At 40.4% G+C, this 21,134-nt stretch overlaps 1 protein-coding gene across 2 annotated transcripts in view; it reads right to left on the bottom strand.

Moving 5' to 3' along the window:
- Window positions 1-21,134, bottom strand: part of mpp2b (MAGUK p55 scaffold protein 2b) — a 38,015-nt gene that overhangs the window by 9,942 nt on the left and 6,939 nt on the right. Inside the window, exons 2-3 of one of the 2 annotated variants that reach the window (XM_028567857.1) lie at window positions 17,408-17,486; window positions 3,448-3,548 (exon numbers count right to left, since the gene is read on the bottom strand). In XM_028567857.1, coding sequence (XP_028423658.1) covers window positions 3,448-3,548; window positions 17,408-17,438 — 132 coding nt within the window. In that variant the 5' untranslated portion in view covers window positions 17,439-17,486. Of the gene's footprint in view, window positions 1-3,447; window positions 3,549-14,513; window positions 14,557-17,407; window positions 17,487-21,134 lie in introns of those variants that run through there. The other variant, XM_028567858.1, reaches the window with a different exon arrangement.

The raw sequence follows: 21,134 nt of genomic DNA, 5'->3' as shown, positions 1-21,134 counted from the left end.
ATGGTGCGCACACATATACACACAAAAACATACACAGATGTTCACAAATGCCTGCATGCACAGAGCCTCACACACAAATCATCATATGCACTTTAGTACACGCATTCTGCACACATAAGGACACAAGGACAGCATACATACCCGCATAGACAAAGTTATTTGCACATGGACTAGAACATGCAGTGATGCAGCAGAAGGACTTTGCTCATTTGGGGTTTTGGCAGAATTCTTTGTAACTTGGAGCAAGCTGTCAGTGTCTGGCCCATGCCAGCATGGATGCTATGCTATATGATTACACTGTTTTGAGAGCCATGGACAAAATCTCTGAGGCATGTGTCTGTTTTGACACCACTTTATATCAGTTGGTTACATTTAAAGAGATAAAACTACTATTTATGTCCAAAAAAAAGATAAGCATGTTTTATAGATCCACCATGGGGTCATCTAGGAAATCCTTTTGACATAATTTATTCATAGCTTGCATTAGCAGATTAATCTGTTATGGGAATCCATCAAGAACCTTCTCAGACATACAGTACAAACACTAGTGTCTTACTATATGTGAAAACAAGTGCTGCCATAACGCTGGCTCTTCCGTGTCTACCCTTCACAATAAAAGCCCAGCTTCAATTCACTCAGAGCATTTTGCTAAGAGGAATCTCAATAAAAAGCCATTTCTACCCTTCACAATAAAAGCCCAGCTTAAATTCACTCAGAGCATTTCACTAAGAGGAAACTCAATAAAAAGCAATCGGCCCGTTCCAAACAGGCATATTTTGAACGGGCACTGTACTAGTCAGTGGAAAAGAAACCAAAGACAGAGACAGAGACAGAGACAGAGACAGAGACAGAGACAGAGACAGGGCGAGAAGGGAGCAAAAGAGGCTCTGCTTTTGATGCAGTACATCGTTCTGCTCCCTGTGGATAGTCCATCTCCAAATTTCCTGAACAGAACTGCCTCTGAATTACTGAATGAGACGGCACAGTGTTTTACCTCTGGCTCTGTCTGATTCTAAGAAATAACTTGCAGACCAATTTATCTCCCTGGACAGACAAATGTCATGGCCTCAAACAGCTTCCACCTTCCATCAGTGCAACTCAGTGAACACTGACTGTGCAAAGTTAGAATCACAAATGTGGTAATCCAAACTAATGACTGTTGACACCATAAAGGAAAGGCAGAGAAGGAATTTCAATGAACTGCATCTCTACTTGTTTCCTTGTGTACTATTGCAGTGCACAGCAGTAGACCTTTTACTTCTCTTCCTGTTGCTTTTGAAAAAGTCCACACTTTTAAAAGTTGTGTCAAATTGTGCTCTTGGCAAGAAGAGGAAGGGGAAGACACTAGAGAAAGACAAAGTGGGAGGAAACTCGTAAGAGACTGCTAAGCTCTTTCGCTCTTCTCCCTTCACTTCAAAAAGCTGTACTCTGTAACAGCCAAATCTCTCTCCTCCATGTGAATACAGAGAACTAGTTGGGTTTGGTTTCATAAGGAGAACTAAGGAAATGCATTTAAATAGCTTCTTATATGCAAGACGTGTACTTTTGTTGTGTTTTAGGGAATCAGTTGGATTTTCACCAAGTCTTGAATGTAAGAAGCAACATGTACCATGTTTGGTTTATCTTAAGTATCCAAAACTCACTGCTCATGACACTTCAATTTAACTGAAATAATGGAAAAATAGCAGGTGGATGTCAATGCTCAAAAAGAAGAAATTGTTTGCTGAATCAGGACATGACTTGATTTGCCATCAATTATGAAACTCCCAGTCAAAACAACAAAAGGCAATTGCCAGGCATGTCTGAGGGTTCTTGGAATAACTTTACTTTAACTGATTACTTCCATCCAGGACAAGCTTTAATCCACTGTCTGGGCAACTTAACTGCCCAAAATAAATCTCTGAAAATGCAATATTGATTTGAAAAGTTATCCTGATCATTCTTGCAGATATACATGCTGTGGACAAAAACAATGCATGTATATCAAGTATGTCTAGGTAATACGGCAACCCTTTTAATCCTTCTTTAGTGCTGTGAAACAGGTGTTTTAGTGGTGTATATGTGAGCTGCACCTTGTGCAACACAGTAGTGTTGCACAAGGTGCAGCTGGTTCTATATATCAAAATCGTGCAAGTGAGGCATTTTCAATTCTGTAGTATTATAAATTAAATAAATATCCTCAACTAAAGCATTCAAACAGGCTTTTGTTTGTAAAATAAAATTATGAAGTTTAAAACCTAATGGCTGTCATTCATTCCTGGATTCTCCATTGATCACAGGGGCTGCTGCTCCACCTGCACTTCAACCTGTCAGACATGTCAAGGGTAACTGTGTTGCTCACTAAGTGCTATTTAAATTTTTTTTGCTCTGATTGGCAGTAAAAATGTTGTAATTCCTTGTTAAAATGATTGAAATGTTGACAGTCTCTTAAAAAGAAAGTCTTCCCTGTGTTAAATATTGTTATATGACCCAACCTCTATATACTAGCATATTCAATAAACTGATCCATCCATCACAGACCTCATAGAAAGCCCACGGGTTCACCAAGCTAGGAGCACCAGCAGCAGTTACATGAGCCAGGGGTGTGTATTATTTTGGTTGAAGTTTGGCCATGATCACAACATCACCAGCTCTTTCTGCTGTGCCGGTTATTAAAAACATACATCTACATTCTCTGTAACTGGGAGAAGATAAGGAGGCAAGCAATCTTTAATGGCAGCCATTTGCCTCCTTTGTCCCCACTAAGTTTGAACTTCAATGAAATGACCCAAAGACTTTAATATTAGTATTGTCAGTGATAGGGGTAAGCAGCAAAGAGGGGAGGCGCTATTTGACATTTGGGTTCTCATCTGAATGTTGCTGCCTGTGCAGAATAACAGAGTGAAAATAAATTGCCTCTTTAATTTGCATTTTTAACTTATGAGAAAAAAATGAAGCAGTTTCAGTTTTAAACAATTTAGCTGTCTTTTTGGGATAGTTATTGCAAGCTGAAATTTGAATTTTAAATGTGATAAGGGGTTTCCATTTTGCAATATCATTTTAATAACGCTTCTCATAATGGACGCAAATCTCTGAAAACATAATGATTTGTCATGCATTACGTGTCAGTGTTAATGCTGAAAAATGGCACATGCAAATGAGAATGTTAAAATCAACTTTTAATGTTAAGGAAAAATGCAAGACTGTATTGTCATTTTACAAAATGCATTTAAATTGCAAATTTGCATGCATAAAATATCCTCAAGTATGCAGCTGATAAACTAACTGGGAGCCAACTTAATATAACTAGCCTGTGTTGTTGGGATGTAATTGTCATTTAGTTGCATTAAAGTCCTTTCTCATTTACTCTTGTATTAGTCACTGGACACAGTCCATATGTCCTTTACTGAATGTCTCTCACACACACACCCACACCCTCATACATTTACAGTATAAAGTTGTTCTCACCACTGGGCTCTCCATGATGCCTTTGAGGAAGATGAGATCCAGGTCATTGGCCGTTGTGGAACTTGTGCTGTCACTTAGTGTGTCCAGGGCCTGATGCATAGCTACAAACAAACACACACACACACACACACACACACACACACACACACACACACACACACACACACACACACACACACACACACACACACACACACACACACACACACACACACACACACACACACACACACACACACACACACACAAAAGGAGAAAGGAAAGAGTTTATTTCACATGGGAAATAGACAGAATAGATCATATCAATGAAAGAGGGAGAGGGAGAGAGAGAGAGAGAGAGAGAGAGAGAGAGAGAGCACATTAGTTCATACTATGTGGCTGAACGAGAGAAGGCTGTAGGCAAAGTGAGTGGGAGGGAGTAGGGAGAGGGAGTAGGGGATGGGAGGTGCCTCACATCCTTTCCCAAGCAATTTCAACTCTGTCAGTCACCCTCCTCTTATGTCTGTCAGAAGCAACAGTATCTTTCTCCCACAACTCCCAACTTCCTCCTACGTACATGTTCACTCACACACACACACACACACACACACACACACACACACACACACACACACACACACACACACACACACACACACACACACACACACAGCAGCTTAACAACAACAACAAAGTTGATTTTATACCAGTTTATACCAGCATATGCTTTTTGTGTTCACCAGTTTGTATGCCTACACCAAACGAGATTTTAAAAATGTCATGAGTGCATTTTTTTAATATTTTTTTCTGGTACATGCAGCACCCTTGATGATAAGCCCATAAATCAAAAACATGCACGCACATGCAGCCTTATCTCAAATATGTAAAATCAAACTTCTAAACCACAGACATCAATCAATAAGCGAATCGATCAATCAGCAGAAGCAAGGTGATGTCAACAATTCTCTGAAGGTCAGGGAAGGTTCAGCCTACATGTAGCTTCAAAGCATCTCCTCCATTGACCTGGAATATGACGCATTAACGTAGCACCACACACTGACATCACCTACCAGCAGGCATTAATCACAGCAGACGTGGCTGTCAGAGGAGTGGGCATTTTTATTCACAGTCTGCTGTAATTTACTTAACAGACACTGAGGTCTCTGTTTCCAAAGCTAAATATACTACACTGGCTTTTCCTTTAAAAAAAGCAGCCAGAATGGTGATTCACCACCAATCCTACATGACCCACCTCATAGGTCTAATGTCAAATAAGGGCATAACAGGGCCCAAAGAGGTGAATGGTCCAATTTAATCAGGAGAGACTTCCTTGCAATTATGAACATATTTATTGTACAGACAAACATGTAAATGTATAAGTCTCTGGACTTAGATTTAAGCAGGATATCAAGCTGTGATAGGCTTGTGACAAATGGCCGACCCTGATTGGTTTAACTAATAACGACACAGCTGCTCTGATTACTACTAACAAGTGACATACCATGAAACAGCTGATCATTATGAGTGATGGAAAAGGTATATGAAGTCTTCCTTTAAGAATTTACGCTGAGCTTCATTTAGAGGGCTGCTAATTAGTTTTGTGTAAGTGTCCCAATTGCTTTCTATGGATTCATTCTAAACATTTTAAACATGTTGCTCCTTCACAAAAGGAAAATTACAGGATGGAGTATTGCTTAGGATACCAAGTATGCATTATAAAATAAACATGATAGTATGACTCAAGCTCATGCAAAGTAATACATCCCTGAAAAGCACCCATCTTATATTGTTTCCTATTAGTGGTATAAATTATATTGATTTCTTCTACAGCATACTATAATTATGGATGTATGACACACCTTATGGCAGAACTCTGCAGACATGAAGTTGGGATTTGTATACAGTACAACTCACATTACACTATATGCAACATTTACTTTGACTCTGTGGTACAATGTCTGTTCCAATATGTAACGCATTTCTGTGTTCTTCCTATTAAGTTAAGGAGTGAGCTTGCAAAGTAGCATATTTAAAAACAAGTCCTATGTGCACGATTACAGGAAAAATTAGATTGATGGTTGATTGGGCTAAGTACATTGATACAGATAGCCATGCATTTAAAGTGACCAATGAAAAGCCAATAAATAAGTCATACTAGTGGCACTGTGAGACTATTCTATTCACAGCAGTGCTTTGGTTATACCAGCATGGCAACATGCTCACAATGACAATGCTCTTAGTTTAGCATGTTAGCATGCTAACATTTGCTAATTAGCACTAAACACAGTACAGCTGAAGCAGATGGGGAAAGTTATACGTTTTGCAGGTATTTGTACATAAACCAAAGTATTGGGAAAATTAAAATGTTGACCTGATGATGATGCTACAGGAAAAGTTAGTAGTTTAGTTTGCCTGAAGCAAATTTCATGGAAATCCATCCAACAGTTCTAGCTCCATATTCATCTGTCCTGTGAAAATAAAGGCCTAAAAATGCCCCAAAAAAGAATCTTAAAATCAAAATGCACAAATGTCAACCTGCTGGTGGCCCAGAGGAAAACAAGTCAGGCTATCATCAAGATCAATATGACTGTTAATATTATAAATGACTGTCTGAACAATGCAGTCTATGGTCTGTACAACATTTCATGGAAATCCAACCAACAGCGTTTTAGATATTTGATTCTGGCCTCTGCCCTTCATCGAGCCATGAGAGTAATTAAAGTTTTCAATGATCCACAGAACATCACTTAACAGAAGAATTCCATTTTTCTTGTGAAAAACAAGATGTGTGACTATTTGGGATCATGAATAAGTCTCTCTAACCTGGAGCACCCTGATTTTAGTCAGTGGTTTCATTGATGAGTAGCCTGAAGCTGCTCATTTGACAATAAACAACAGAATTACATTGTGGACACTATCAACTCCAACAGAACATGTTCTCTAATCCCCTTATAATTGTCCCTTTTATCACAAAGATTCACTGTTTCAAATTGATATTCTATAGAGAGCAGTGAAAACACGGGTTAGGGAACATAGGGTAGGGTATATTTGAAACAATATGGACTGTGAGTTTCAGTAGCAGTAAAGGTGAACACACAACACATGATTTGTGCTTCTGGGTGTGCAGCTCAAGTCTGTCAAAAAGCTGGCAAAGGATTTATGTTTCTATTGCTCAGCAGAGCGCAGAGGGAGGTTTTGTTTGTTAAGATGCTTAAAGACCAGTGATGAGGTAAAAGATATTTTGAGAATGAGCAGAAAACTATTTTGGTCTTCTTCTGAGGTGTCTTTAAAGTATTTTTATATGCAAATTTACTTTATATTCATGTAACAACAGTCATAAAAACTATTTTTTGCTTTCACTCAGATTCAAAGGCAGAAAGCCATTAAAGGCCAGAGGAAGATAACCTTAATGATTACAGATTCCCTCCGCCCTGAATAATTTGATAAGTAAATCGAATAAATAATTACATGAGTCTTCCGCAGTGAAGTCTTGTTTTTCTTCTATTTTCCCTGGAACGCCGGCTCTGCTCCAGCAGGAGAGTTGCCAGATTTGCGCCTGGCAGAGAATATCAGACCAGCAGGCTTGGCTTACAGGTCCTGCATAATTCTCTTTAATCACCGCAACTGTACGCTGCCGCTGTTGCCACATCGACACTTTTCCCATTGTTAGCTTGTCTCTGCGCCACCTAGACATGTGTGGAGTTACCTCTCTTTTTTCTTTGTTTTACTACTTTTATAACTTTCCCTCACATGCCCATGCTATCTTAATACATTAACATGTCACTAATCATGATCTCTTCTCCACTTTCACTCCAGTCCCAATCAGACATAACGGTCCTGATCAAATTGACTGATTCTCTACAGTGCATCAAGGATGTTGAACATAAACATCTTTCACATCATTTACATATTCTGTGATATTGCCATTGCTTGGAAGTCTCGGAGGACTACCGAAAAAGTGTGAAAGGGACTGGAGAACAATTGCCATTTTTTCCGGTGCTGAGTATGCTTTGGGTTGTTCTATTATTCATAGAGATCATTAAACATCCAACTTGTCCTCCTTCTTGGGTCTCTTTGTCTTTTTTCTCTTTATATTCAAATAAATAGGGTCTCTTTCCTTATTCTCACTGGCAAGCATCAAAGCAAAGAGGATAGGTCCTGCAGGTCAAAAGTTCAGACAGGAAGAGGTCTGAATGTCAGATTGAAATACAGTGTTGTTTCCTATTTTTCTAACTGCAACTTTGTTTTGAAAATAACTCTTTTTAGCATTCAGGTGGAGTATTTCATCTTGTATACCACAACTGTCAAAGCCATCCTCTCTTGCATATACTTTATATAAAACTGCACAGCCAGGACCAAACTGCATTTTTTTTAACCCACTAACAGTATTGATCTTTCTTCGGCTCATGTCTCATATCAGCATCAAAATTGCATGTAGACATTTGCGTAATAATATACTCAGGTTTTTTTCATCCTCTGAGCCTTTACAAGCTAGAAGAAAGTCATTTTTCGCTCTAGTGAATCTAAATTCCCGATACTACACACTGTAACTTGATACTGTCAGAGAACTCCATTTAGCAGGTGCGGGCTTATGAGCACAAAAAGGGACCCAGGTGTGCAGACAGACTGAACAACATGTACGTCATGTGCTATTCCAGGGATTATTAAAGGTCTTTTCATCCTTGAGGTGGTCTTGTTTTTACAGTATTTCACTACTGCGCGTCTACCGGATTTAAGAGGAAAACTACTGAAAGAGGAGTCCCGGCAGAGCAAATAAATAATCATGACAACAATCCAAAGTTCCCAAGAGACTGACATGTATTCAAAAGTTAACTAGAGAAAAAAAATGACATTAAAGGAATCCAACAAAATGTGGTGATGATTTATTCAGTTTAAAAAAAAAAAAAAAAAAAATAAGTAGTGCTTTGTCAATTCCAAATATTAACACACTGTGGTGGCCTCCAGCATCAAATCTCGACAAAGGTTGCCAAAATAAGAGCTTCCTTGTCATGGTGACAGCAGAGGATATAATCACAAGGAACCCCGAATAAAAGGTGCTTTTGTCTCTTAAAGTCTTATCGGAGCGCAACATCCCCTTCACGGAAACACAATTAAACTCAATGTCATGGAGGCAGCCAAACAATCTGGGCTGTTATTGTTTGTGGTAAGAGCACAGCGGGGGAACATGAACCTCTTAGCCAGCACTTAGTGAAGGTTGTTCTGTTGCTATGGAGCGGTGGTGAGGGAAACACACAGAGGATGGAGCGGGGAGCTGAGGGAGGGTGGAACATGGAGGAAGAGATGTGGGAGATGGGGTTTTGTTGGCGTTTCTCCATGCTAAATCCTCATGGGGACGTAAACACAAAAGGAGTACAGTGTGCAGCTGACTTGTTCTATTTTCAGTTTCTGGCAATCAAAACATTCTGGGCTGCTGATATTCATTGAGATGAACAAACTCTTAAGATGCAGATGTAGTGTAGGGTACAACCGGGAAGATTGAAACGAGGGACGAATGAAACATTGCAGTTATCCTGAAAACCATACATGTTGCAACTGTCAAATTTTGTCAGAACGTATAGCACGCAAGATCTACCAGACCCAGAAAAGTTGGCGTCATGACGTCATGCTGCTACAAAGTTAGACCCGCGAACCCAATTTGAGTGCGGTAAATAAAATGTTTAATGCAGTAATTTTTTAATGACAGGTTGTATTTATTGTTTCATGTACCGTTGTCATGGTCATAGGACAGATTAATTTGTGTTTTAAAATGTCCTACAGTGTGGAATGTCAGAGTTTTTTAGTTTAGGAGCAAAATAGGTTTAAATGTCAATTGTTGCTGTCGGGACCAGGCAGTAAACCCCATGTATTCTAAGTAGTTGCACAAATATCTATGTTTATACTATATTTTATGCAGGTGAGACATGGAAAAGTGGTTTTAGAAAGATGTAAATGTATTTGGGGCTATCAGGTAGGGGGGTCGAGTTTTGCCATGTTATCCTATGGAAACTGACGGGCTGTGGGTCATGAAGGGCACTTATATGGATGTGCGGTGGCCTACCCACATCAGAACAGAGTGAAATAACATTTTGCACTATAGAAACATTATATATTTGGAAACATGTATTATTCTAGCTATATAAATGGCATAGTGCATGGTATTTCCATAACCGCGAGATATGCGCTTCACGATGACGGCAATGAGTTGTTAACAGACATTCACCAAGACGTATAGTCCTGCAGTAATCTATCTGAAATAACACCTATCTGAAGTACCATTCATGATATGTTGCCAAACATTGAAGTTGTGGAAAGTGTACATAGCTTAAACTGGATGTCTCTTTTGTCCCCCAAGCCTGTTTCATTCGTCCAGGCCAGGAGGGACGAATGAAACAAAACGCACGTCAGACTACTGCTTAAATAACTCCAGAACGGTTTCGTTCAGAGCTGAAAATGAAACTGTATTTGACAGAGGACAGATGTAGGTTGCTAGTGACTAAATATTAGCTTTCAGTGTTTTAGGATGTCTTTGTAAATGACGTTTAATTAAAAACTGTTTCATTTTCCCCTATGCTCTACAGAGACGAATCATTGTAAGTGAAAGAAGTACCATTACATATTAACTAGGGCTGTCAGCATTAACGCGTTAATCGCGATGTGATTCAACGAAACTGGTAACCTACAGCATCGTGGTGCATTTAAAGTTATTGTTAAATGCCCTTTTCCCATCTGGTGGTTGTTTTTGTCATTCAACAGCTATTTACTAGTGAAATAAGTTATTATTTACCTATTATTTAATTATTTAATTTTTACCATATGGCCTTAGCAATAAACATGCCGTTCTTTAATGTCACCAACTGTTGTTTAGTACCCTTCTTTTTTTTTAACTTTCTTAAAAAGTATCAGTTCAGGCACCGTTAAGGCACTGGTACCGTTTTAAAAGTACCGCTTTAGCACCGGTATCCAAACCAAACAATACCCAACTCTAATATTGACTCTAGATTCAAATGTGTGACTAGATTCACACGTTTTTCTTTTGTTTACAGTAAATAACTAAATAATAAACAAATACAAATCTTAAAATCAAGTTCATAAAGTCACTTTCTTTGCAATCATTTGATTCCCAATCAATGTACACTGGTAAGAATTGCTTTCCATTGTTAATATGTACTTAAAAACAGTTCTGAAATGCAAAATAATATTATTTTAATCATGTGATAAAATGTGACTAATCACGATTAACTATAGAAATTCAGCGATTAAAAAAAATGTATCGTTTGACAGCCCTAATATTAACAGGTAATTTGCAGACCATAAACTAGCACAGTAGTCTGTGTTTGGTTTCCACCAACTCCTCAGGGACTCTTTAGCTGCTAGTCGTCAACTGTGACTGTGTCTGTCTGCCGTTTGGTGCTGAGCAGGTAGAGTGTTGTGTAGAACAGCTCCCTGCTGCTGGAAAAAAACAACGCTATGAGAGCAGTGAGAGTGAATCAAAAACAATGAGCTGAAACTCGCTACAAAGCTCTGTAAAACCTGAAAAATAATGTAATGTTTTGCTTCCTAAAAATAGGCCTCACACATAAGGTGTTAAGGGATAGTTGGTGCCTCCTCTTTCCCCTGCAGCAGACTATACAGTATGTTCTCTACAGAGTGTTTGGCATTGTTTTGTGCTTTGATAAAGATCTGTTTGACTGAAATCTTAATCTTAATAAATTGAGTGATGCAATTCACGTGTACACATTAGATGCTTTGATTTATTTTTACAAATGCTCAAACATGATTAGCTCAACTATTCCCCCAAAAAGGTCCTTGTTTTGAAAGGCTTCTCAACACACCATGTGGAGCAATATATTCAGAAGTACCCAATATGTATCATCGTGTTTCTACTACAAAACATATTTCAGTTGGGAAAATGGACTTAAAATTCATTGTGTAGCCGAAATTACACAGAGAAGAACATTGAAAGTCAGTCGCAGCAAAGACCTGGTGGTGATTAATCGGGGTATTTTCAATGGGTAAGGTCAATGTTAAGCTTTTCAGTGTGCAGAGTGACTCCGCAGTAATAACACCTGCATTGTCCTGTGAAAACACAGACAGATTTCTAAGCAGCCTTCTCTTCAAAAACCCATTTATATTCTCATTGTTTCCTGCAGTCTTATTTCTCTGTCACTCCATTAAAATGACAGAAAAAGAGCATGTTGCGGATGACACAAACTATTTTAAAATTTCCAAAAGTCACCTCTATGTAATAAAATACTCTCGGGCTTTGACAGACATCGTTAAATACTTTAAGGTTGCTATTAGATTTGATTCTGCTCCCTGCTCTTCAGCACAATATAATTACTATCAATCCCTCAGGTAGCGAAAGATAAATGTGATAAATGATAAAAAAAGACAGTGGTGGAGAATTATATTGGATTAAAGTATATTCCATTGTGTGTACCAGAGCAGATTAATCATTTATTATTATAAGTTAATTTGTCCTTATTGTCCTTATGGTATATGCTTAATTCTTTCCACGATGTCCTTGCAGAATGCAATCAGTCCAAAACATTTTGTACTGAGCATAGAGAATACAACTACAGTTACAGTTAAAATGTGAATACTGCTGTGGTGTACCAGTGCACAGCCTCCTCATCACTGAAAAGACAAGCTCTTCATGACAGGTTGTGTGGGCACATCAATTGTGAAATGTAGTTGTGTGGTAAATTTGTGTGTATGTGCAACTTGTACAGGCTTGCCTTCAATAGCTCTTCTCATCTCATCAGAAAATTAGATTATTAGAATTACCTACTGTACAAATGCAGTTGTAGACAGATGCATACATTTAATATACAGTTACTAAGGTAGGAATTGAAGGTCTTGATGTCAACTTTTAGCATTGGGAAGCTAAGTCAATATTATAATAATAATAATAATTATAATAATAATAATAATAATAATAATAATAATAATACCTTTATTAACTAAGTAAATTTTTACACATACAAGTAATGTATCCTCTGCATTTAAGCCATCCTAACTAATTAGGAGCAGTGGGTAGCCATAGTCTGGCGCCCAGGGACCAACTCCAGTTGTAATGCCATTCCCCACGTTAAGTGCAATGGCAGGAGTTACTTACCATGCATGTCTTTATGGTTGGAGGAAACCTGAGTACCAGAACATGCAAACTCCACAGTGAAAGGCCCTCGGGGCAGATTAGTCCTCTGCTCAGGTTGAGGTTTGGTGGAGCTATGAGCTAGGAATTACGTGAGGTCAACAAACTCTTGCACGTGCTAATCGTGATGCATTCACGGCAGAATTAGAAGCCGGCAGAATGAAAAGAATATATAGGAGGCAGCGTTAGGTATGTGGAGCGGATTGTTAACAACTTACAGATACAACTGTCACTATATAATAAAAAGGGAAAAGCCCCCAAAAAATAATCTTTAAAAGAAATCCTGCACACTGTTGATCATTTGGCAACATGTTCAGGGGCAACACTATCTTTGACCTCTTCTCTCTTGGGTAGCCAATCAGCAGGATGAGGGACTTTAAAGTTGCCATTTAAGCCATCCCATCACCATGGTGATGCTTGTTCCCAGCTGGCATGATATGGGTGCAGGCTGGATCGTCCTATTAGCTGGCTGAAGGTCACCACTGGAGACAACACTCAGCCCGTGGCCACAGAGAGTCGGGCGAGAGATCATTTCACATGAAGTTTTTGGGAAACTAGCGCGGACAAGAATATCGACTGAACTTGCCGTCGACTTTGACTGTGCATCTATTTTCCTCGCAGCAGTTAATGAAAGAGCAAACAGAGATGGGGGATATCAGGGTGCGATACGGATGAAATAATTGCCAGTGTCACCACATTATCGAACACCCTCAGCCAGAACCGAATTAAATTGTCCCTGTCTCTTGAATCCCGGCGATTATCTTTGACAGCCTAATCCTACCAACAAACTGTACTCAATGATCCATCATCTATGTTTGAACACAGCTTTATTAGTCCAGTAAGCACACAGAATATTCCTCCAAAAGTGTGAGGGTTGGTTGGGAAGAGAGTGTGTGGCGGGGTGAAATTGAGAGAGCCACAGTTATTTGAAGGTTGTCAAGTCTGACACTTTCAAGCGTGCTGTCTCTAATCAGAACTCTGTTGCATATGAATGACCCCCTACCTACTCTCCATGAATGTACAATGCACTGGAGGTCTCGGCCTCTTTATCCTTTTCTCTTTCAATCTCTCTCCCGCCACACACACACACACACACACACACACACACACACACACACACACACACACACACACACACACACAATGTGATTCACTATGTCTGTCACCGCTCTCTTGTCAAGCTACATTACAGAGCAGAGAATATCTTGTAACATGGTATACTGTGTGACATGTAATACAATGCCTGATTTAGCATGACATCAAATAGATGTAAGCACATAGCAGTGCATAAATAGATATAGACTAATAACCTATTACTGTGTAGTTCACAACGCCATGCAGTATTAATGACATCCATCAATTATGAATAGAATGTATAGTACCTCCTATTCCGTGCAGTGTGAGCAAACATTATCTGTGCAGATTCAATAAACCAAATACACTGCTTTTACGGTTATTCTTCTTTTAAGGACTTATCTTCTTGCTTTCTTTACACATTTCAAAGTGCATTCTGCTGTCTCTCACTTTTTAATTGCACTCAGTTTACAATAAGGCTTCTCACTCTAAATTAAGTAAAAGAAAATGTGGCATGTTTTCAGGGCACCTCCCTGTCTTTGTAGTCTGCTGCCTCAGATGCCTGTACATCACATGCTGCCCTGGGTCCTAATCTGTCTCTGCACATCTTCATCACACTCTGGAGGTTTGAACCAGCACACCATGAGCAGGTGCAATGCGAATTTAAAACACAAAGTAACCCTCAACCGCTAATGTATACATAAGCATAATGCCGCCTGCTAAGTTGCATTAAACAGTGATTCAACCTTCTCTAGTATATCTTCCCTAACCTGTGAGAAAGACAGATGCAGAAGTAATCTGTTTTGTAAACCATCCTGCATCCCTCACACTCCCAGCAGGTAGGAACCTGTGTTCTTACCTTCTCCCCCCAGCTTGATTTCCAGGCCCTCCAGGGAGTTGGCAGAGTCCCCTTCCTCCAGGGACAGCCTTCCAAACAGGCTGCCAGCCATGGTGAACAACACTTCTCTATAGTGCACACACTCACAGTAACACACCCAATACTGTATTTGAGGCAGAGAAATCTCTTTCTCTCCCTCTCCTTATCTGTCTCTGATTCGCTCCTGTTTCAGCAGCTCACTCTTTCCTCCCTCTCCACCTGCTCTTGACGTGAATGTGTATAAGCTATGCCTGGCTGAGCGTCTTCTCCTTTGCATGAATGAATGGAGACGAGAGTGTTGTGTGTGCATGAGCAAAGAAGGGGAGGGGGGGGAGAGAAAGAGGGCGGGAAGTATGATGCTTTCTCCAGGAGAAAAGGAGGCAGGACCATTTTCCTTCCAGTTTTCCCTGTGGGGTTAACTGGGGGAAAGAGCAGCAGAAGGCTGGATTTAGAGAGGAGGATCGGTCGAGCTGACGCATATATGAGTGATGACCCTCCATTACTGACATCACAGACGCAGGTACAAACACAGCCAGCTTTGTAGATGCAGTTAGTGAAGGGCACTTATTGGGAAATTTGTGCTTTCTGCTCATAAATCGAGTTGCTGACATGAGATGAAAAATATCTTATAGTTTAAAAATCAAAACTGACCCTTCACTAACCCTTCTCCAAGCCTGCGCATAAAATAGCCTTCTTGACAATGCTGCTTTTAAAATAAAAAAAAAAGACATGAATTGGTTGGGAGAAAAAATTTACTGTGTGTTACTAAAAACGCCAGTCATCCAGACTCAGCCCTTGGCTGGTGTACAAATCAAGACTGACTGACAGCCCATTAAAATTCCACAAACATTTTGACTCTCAGCAGAACTGCTTTTCTCCCTCTATCCGAAAGGTGACTTCTGAGATTTATTGCCACATGTTAAAATACTATAAAGCTTTGAGTTCAAGATTTGGTCCTCAATATACTAAGAGTCCTTATTTCCCAGACATTTGGCAGTGGCTTTTAAATTTTTTATGCTTCTGGATCAAGTGCCCCCAACACTTAGTAAAGAGGAAATGCATGGAAGTCTGGCTGTGTGCCAGTTTAGAGACTAATGTGAAATATAATTCAACTGCTGTCACAGTACTACATTATCAACTTTGATATCAGTGCCATGGTAAACATCCAAAAATTCACTTTGATACATTGCCAACAAAAAGAGACCATCGATTTGATTTGGATTCCAGCAATTCTGTGGAAACCTTTGCACAAGGGTATAATTATTTGTTGTTATTTTAGGCAAAGGTAGTCACATAATTTTTTTTTTTGTAATCCACCAGTCTGGAAGGCCTGGGATCCTGGGTTTGGAGCACTTGCCATGTTTTCAGTTATTGCACTGACTACTTTTTTTTAAGAGAACATTTTTATTGTTTTTTATCATTATATATACAGAACAGAGAAACACAAATTGAACAAGAACAAAACCCTCTCCTACCCCCCACCCTCTGCGGTCTGTCTGTCTCTGCTGTGTTTTTCCATAGGTTGGTAGTCAATTATTTGGCTTTGTTAATTCTTGCTGTAGAGAGCTCAAACATAACGGTGTCTAGAAAATACGCCAACCACTGTTTTATACAAAGCGAGTGAGGGGGTGTAGCAGGTGTAATTTAGAGTCGTCATTAAGTAACAAAACAATCGGGTCAGCAGGAATTCGACATCCTATCACATCAGATATTACTGATGTTGTTTTATTCCAGAACTAATGCACCTGTTCACACTTCCAAACCATATGCAGGAAAGTTCCAGTTTGTTCAGGTTGACAAAACGTGCAATAGGGAGTGGGAATGACTTTAGAGACATATCTCTTCTGGGGAGTCCAATATGTCCTATGACATATGTTGAAGTGGATATACTGGTGATTTGGATTCTTGGAACAGTGGAAAATGTTGTCCCAAACTGTCTCCAAATTAATTGCGTTCCCCTCAGGGCTCCCATTTCTTTACTATTGGGAGTTTTCCTATGGATACTTGCATCAGTTTACCATAAATCTTGGACACTAATCCTCTCACAGGAAAATCAACAAACCATTTAATGACTGGATGCGCCTGAAGACTGTTTCCCCATGGCACTCCATAACATTTCAGGGCTGATCTTGAGCGAAGATAAAAGAAGAAGGATGTCCTGGGTCACTCCACTGGTTACAATCAAAGGGTTTGTTACCAGACATTAAGTCAGCATACACTTTTTTGGACACACACCTGCAAAAGCAAGGTCTTGCAGTCTTAGACTTCCAGTGAGAGGTTTTGCTCCATTTCTCTCCATGGAACTGTAGATGAGGGGTCCATCCACACCCTGAGGGCCCGTAACTGAAAGGCTCTGTGATACATTTTAAAGTTGGGGAGGGCCAACACCATACTATTTCAGTCATCATTGGTCATTGATGCATAATAAAAGTAATTTGTGTGCGAGCGTGTGCATGTTCGTGCATGCACTCGTGTGCATTTGTACTAAGGGCCACACACATTTGACGTGCATGAGAAGAGGGCTGCGAAGAATACAACATCAAATCCTTCGAGGCATGACTGATCTAAGGCTGGAGTTTTAGCGCTCCATTAGCCAGCTCATTAAGTCACATTAGAACTCTGGAGATGAGATCCATGTCCTGAGTGCTGGAATAAGCACAAACCGCTCAGTATTTCCTCCCTCTCGTCTCTCTCTCAATATCACACACACACACACACACACACACACACACACACACACACACACACACACACACACACACACACACACACACACACACACACACACACACACACACACACACACACACACACACACACACACACACACACACACACACACACACACACACACACACACACACACAGCCACTTACCGGAGTCAGAGCTGGATGTTGCCACGGGCATTTTAAGAATTGGTACTCCCAGTATCCTTCAAAAAACTTGTAAGGTCAACTGCAATGAAAGAGCAGAGAGAGAGAAGGGAGATGCATTGAAAACACTAATAAAAGTATTGATTGTGAATATGAATGCAAAACCCCTTGATTATCAGACCACTGAATTAAGGTTCAAACAAGAGAAGGAGGGTCAAAGCTCTTTAAAGAACTTCTATGAAGAGCAGATGTCTAACAGGACTATTTCCCACAGAACCAAAGTCAGAGTTTTTGCATATTTTATAGCTTTTAAAAACAAGCAGCTTGTTACATTGTGATAAACTGTTAGGTTGAGGCCCTTTAACTTCAACACACAGGGATCTGTGGAAGTCTAAATCAAGGCATGACAAAGAAAACAAATTATTTTCTGTCATAATATCAGTCAACTGGCCTACATATGTGCACAGCTTATTGTTAATTAGTCTAAACAAGCACAACAACAACAACAACAACAACAACACCACCACCACCAACTGGTATCTAACTTTGTTAATACCTATAAATAGAATAGCCAGTTGCTCTGGTAACACCCAAACAGTTTAAGCCGTCATGTCCATGGGGAATCAGCAACAGTTGGAAAGATTGAGTGAGTGAGTGAGTGAGTGAGTGAGTGGGCAATCCAGCTAACATAAGCTCAATGAGGATCTCTGTTGATGTTAATTGATCCATTTAACATCGTGCAGCAATAAAAAGCATCACAGACAGAATCCTGGGGGACTAAGCATCCGTTATCCTTAGATTTAAAACTGGCTTTTCAGGTGATGTGGAACCTGTAAAATACACACAGTGAATAGCAATCAGGAGTTAATAAGGGGGTGTGGAGAACATAAACAGAATAGGCAATCAACAGTCATGAGAGGAAAAACAGAAGAAAACAGAAGAGGGTTGAGGAGAGAGGGAGGGAGGGAGGGAGCAAACAAGAACAATATGATGAGGAAGAAAAAAGTGCAGCTGATGAGGGAGAAGCTATTTCCTGGTTGCCATGACAATAGCCATCCATGGTGGAACCAGTGCTGTGTTGGCCGAAACCCAGTTACGTCACCATAGGGTTAAATTCAATTCAATATGCTTTATTGGGATGAATGGTCAACAATTGTAGTTGCCAAAGCAGAACAATCAAAAATAATATATTATATAAAAGGATAGATGCGTGTGAATATGTGTATGTAATAACATAAAAAGCCATAAAATTCCAGCCTCATCATCATTGATAAGATTTGGAGCGATGAAGCATCTTCACAAAACATTCCAGCAGTGAAGGAATTACATGAACTGGCCAAATGGGGGCGCTATCAGTAACGGTACTAAGGACTGCTCCACTCTAAATGCTTTCTGTCTGACTCCCAACATTATTTAAGAAACTGAAAAAATATATTTCTTCCTTCAGAGTTCAGATGGAATTTACATTTCTCTTTTACTGGAGCAGCTAACGTTTCTAAACTCACTGGCTTACTGGGTGACATTTTTCATTAAGAAAGAAACTTTTATGACGCTTATTTCTCTCAGTTGTCAATGAACACAAATATGAAGATGGCTTCAAGCTAAATTCTTAGATCAAAGTTTTCCTATTTGGTTAGAGGGGCAGGTCTGCCGTTTTTGTGTCTGAGCCAACACATCCCATCCCAGGGAACCAGTTAAAGATTCATCTTATTAACTAGTAAATGTGAACCCACTGGAGAAAGGCATATTTCACTTATAATCCCCAATATTGATCCAACAAAATGACGGGAGCCTGGGGATGCATTGGGACTGAAATTCTAGAAGTTATCTGGGACACCTGTATTATTGTTCTATTTTGTATAGGCTTCGCCCTCTAAGAGCTGTTACTATTGCGTTTATCCCTCGTGCATGCACAGTTGTGAAGATTTCTTTCACGCCCTAGTGCCCAGCACGGGCCTCTCTTGCGTCTGCAGTTACTGTATATTACAGCTGCGTGACCAGAGATCTGCTCCCTATTTTTCTTCAGCAACAAGCAGTTTGAAGACTTCGAAGAACAGCGGTGTCCGCCGGCGTACCGACTGACGGCTGGCACCCGGCCGGACAGTCAGGAAAGGTAAGGATACCACCAGTGGCGACACCCGGACATCCCGGAAGGGGACCTCTTTGGCGGGCACGAGTCCGCTGACTCAATCCCCCGAAGATGGTTCCCTTGCCGGCTGTCCCTCCTCCCCGTTGGGAGAACTGGACCTCGAAACAGCAGAGGATTATGGAGCCCCGCCACTCGGCTGACTCCGTTTCCTGAAGGGGAGCACCGCACCAGCGGCTTTTCTCCTCCGCAGCGGGCGGGCTCCCTTCTCTCCAAGCCCCGGCTCCAGCCCCACCTACCGACGGCGCGGCCATGAGGTCTATGAGGTATATACAGTATATATATATATATGTGTGTGTGTGTGTGTGTGATTAGATGCTGAGGGACCAAGCTCTCTTGCAAAACTCTGATCAATGCAGATCAGGTCCTTAATACCACATGCCAGTCCCCCAGGCTTATCCGTTGTATCCCGTGTTTGCACTGTGAAACGATAGAGGTTGTTAAAAGTATGCAGAGGCCACGCAGCTTCTAAGAAGTCAAAGCCGATTGCAGCAGAGCTCGGCCGTGTTAGAGCTGGGCTGACACACTGGGGAGGGTTTGGGAGGAAAGCGGGTTGGGGTGGGCAGGATGTTCTCTGCTCTCTGAATCTGCCATCCTCCCTCATTCTTATTCTTTATTACTGATGGGTAATAATTGGCCAAGACCTAATGATGGTGCAGTCATCACCAGTGGTTGCATTTCTTGGGAATTGGTGGCATTTTCTTGCAGAAAAGCTTGGATGTCTGCTAAGAGTTGCAACCACTAATCAATCCCTACAGTCAAGCATTAAATAAGTGTCCTTAAAGGGGTGATAGAATGATTATATAGGGTATTTCACATTGTTCCTTAAGGTCTCCTAATAGGGTATGTAACATTGGTTGGGCTGAAAATGGCCCAAGTGCTATTTTATGGGCACTTAACTACCCTGTGAATATGGCAATTTGTAACAAGAGCTTTTCTTCCAAATATGGTATGCTCATGAATATTTAGAGAAGATAGGGACTAGAGCCAAATAAGGAGGAGCCACCGAGTTGACGTCAACTCGGTGGTTCGTTGAGATTTGCCCGTTTTCAGCAGCAGTTTCAAATTGTGAGATTTGCAGAGGAAAGAGGTATCAATGGGATGTTGAGGTTCTATGTCCTATTTACCCACCAAATTGTCATAAAATCGGTTTTGCATCACCCCTTTAATACTACCATTAAGACTGAAGTTCAACAGTGTGTAAATAAGAGATCCTTCAACAAGGTCAAACTGGGTATTTTTTACACTGGCTGTCTTTTTGCTGCAAATGGAAAAGACCCTGCACTTGTGCAAATTGTGGGTCAGTCTGTGTCTAGTTATATCTAGTCTATTTAAACTATCTCTGTTCTCGGACTGATTTTCCCACTCTCTCCCTCTATTAGTCAACTTACCAACACACTCACACAAATCTCCATCTTCCACATTGTATTGCAGGAAGAGAGCAGCTCAATAGCACAGCTGCCGTGACATCATATGTGCATACCTGCCATCATCTCTAAACTGTCAATCTCTTAAAACAAGAGGCCAGCTGTGTGTGTGTGTGTGTGTGTGTGTGTGTGTGTGTGTGTGTGTGTGTGTGTGTCT

The sequence above is a fragment of the Perca flavescens genome, chromosome 21 (genome assembly GCF_004354835.1).
Source record: "Perca flavescens isolate YP-PL-M2 chromosome 21, PFLA_1.0, whole genome shotgun sequence".
NCBI lineage: Eukaryota > Metazoa > Chordata > Actinopteri > Perciformes > Percidae > Perca > Perca flavescens.
This window is presented reverse-complemented; position numbering and strand designations above follow the sequence as displayed.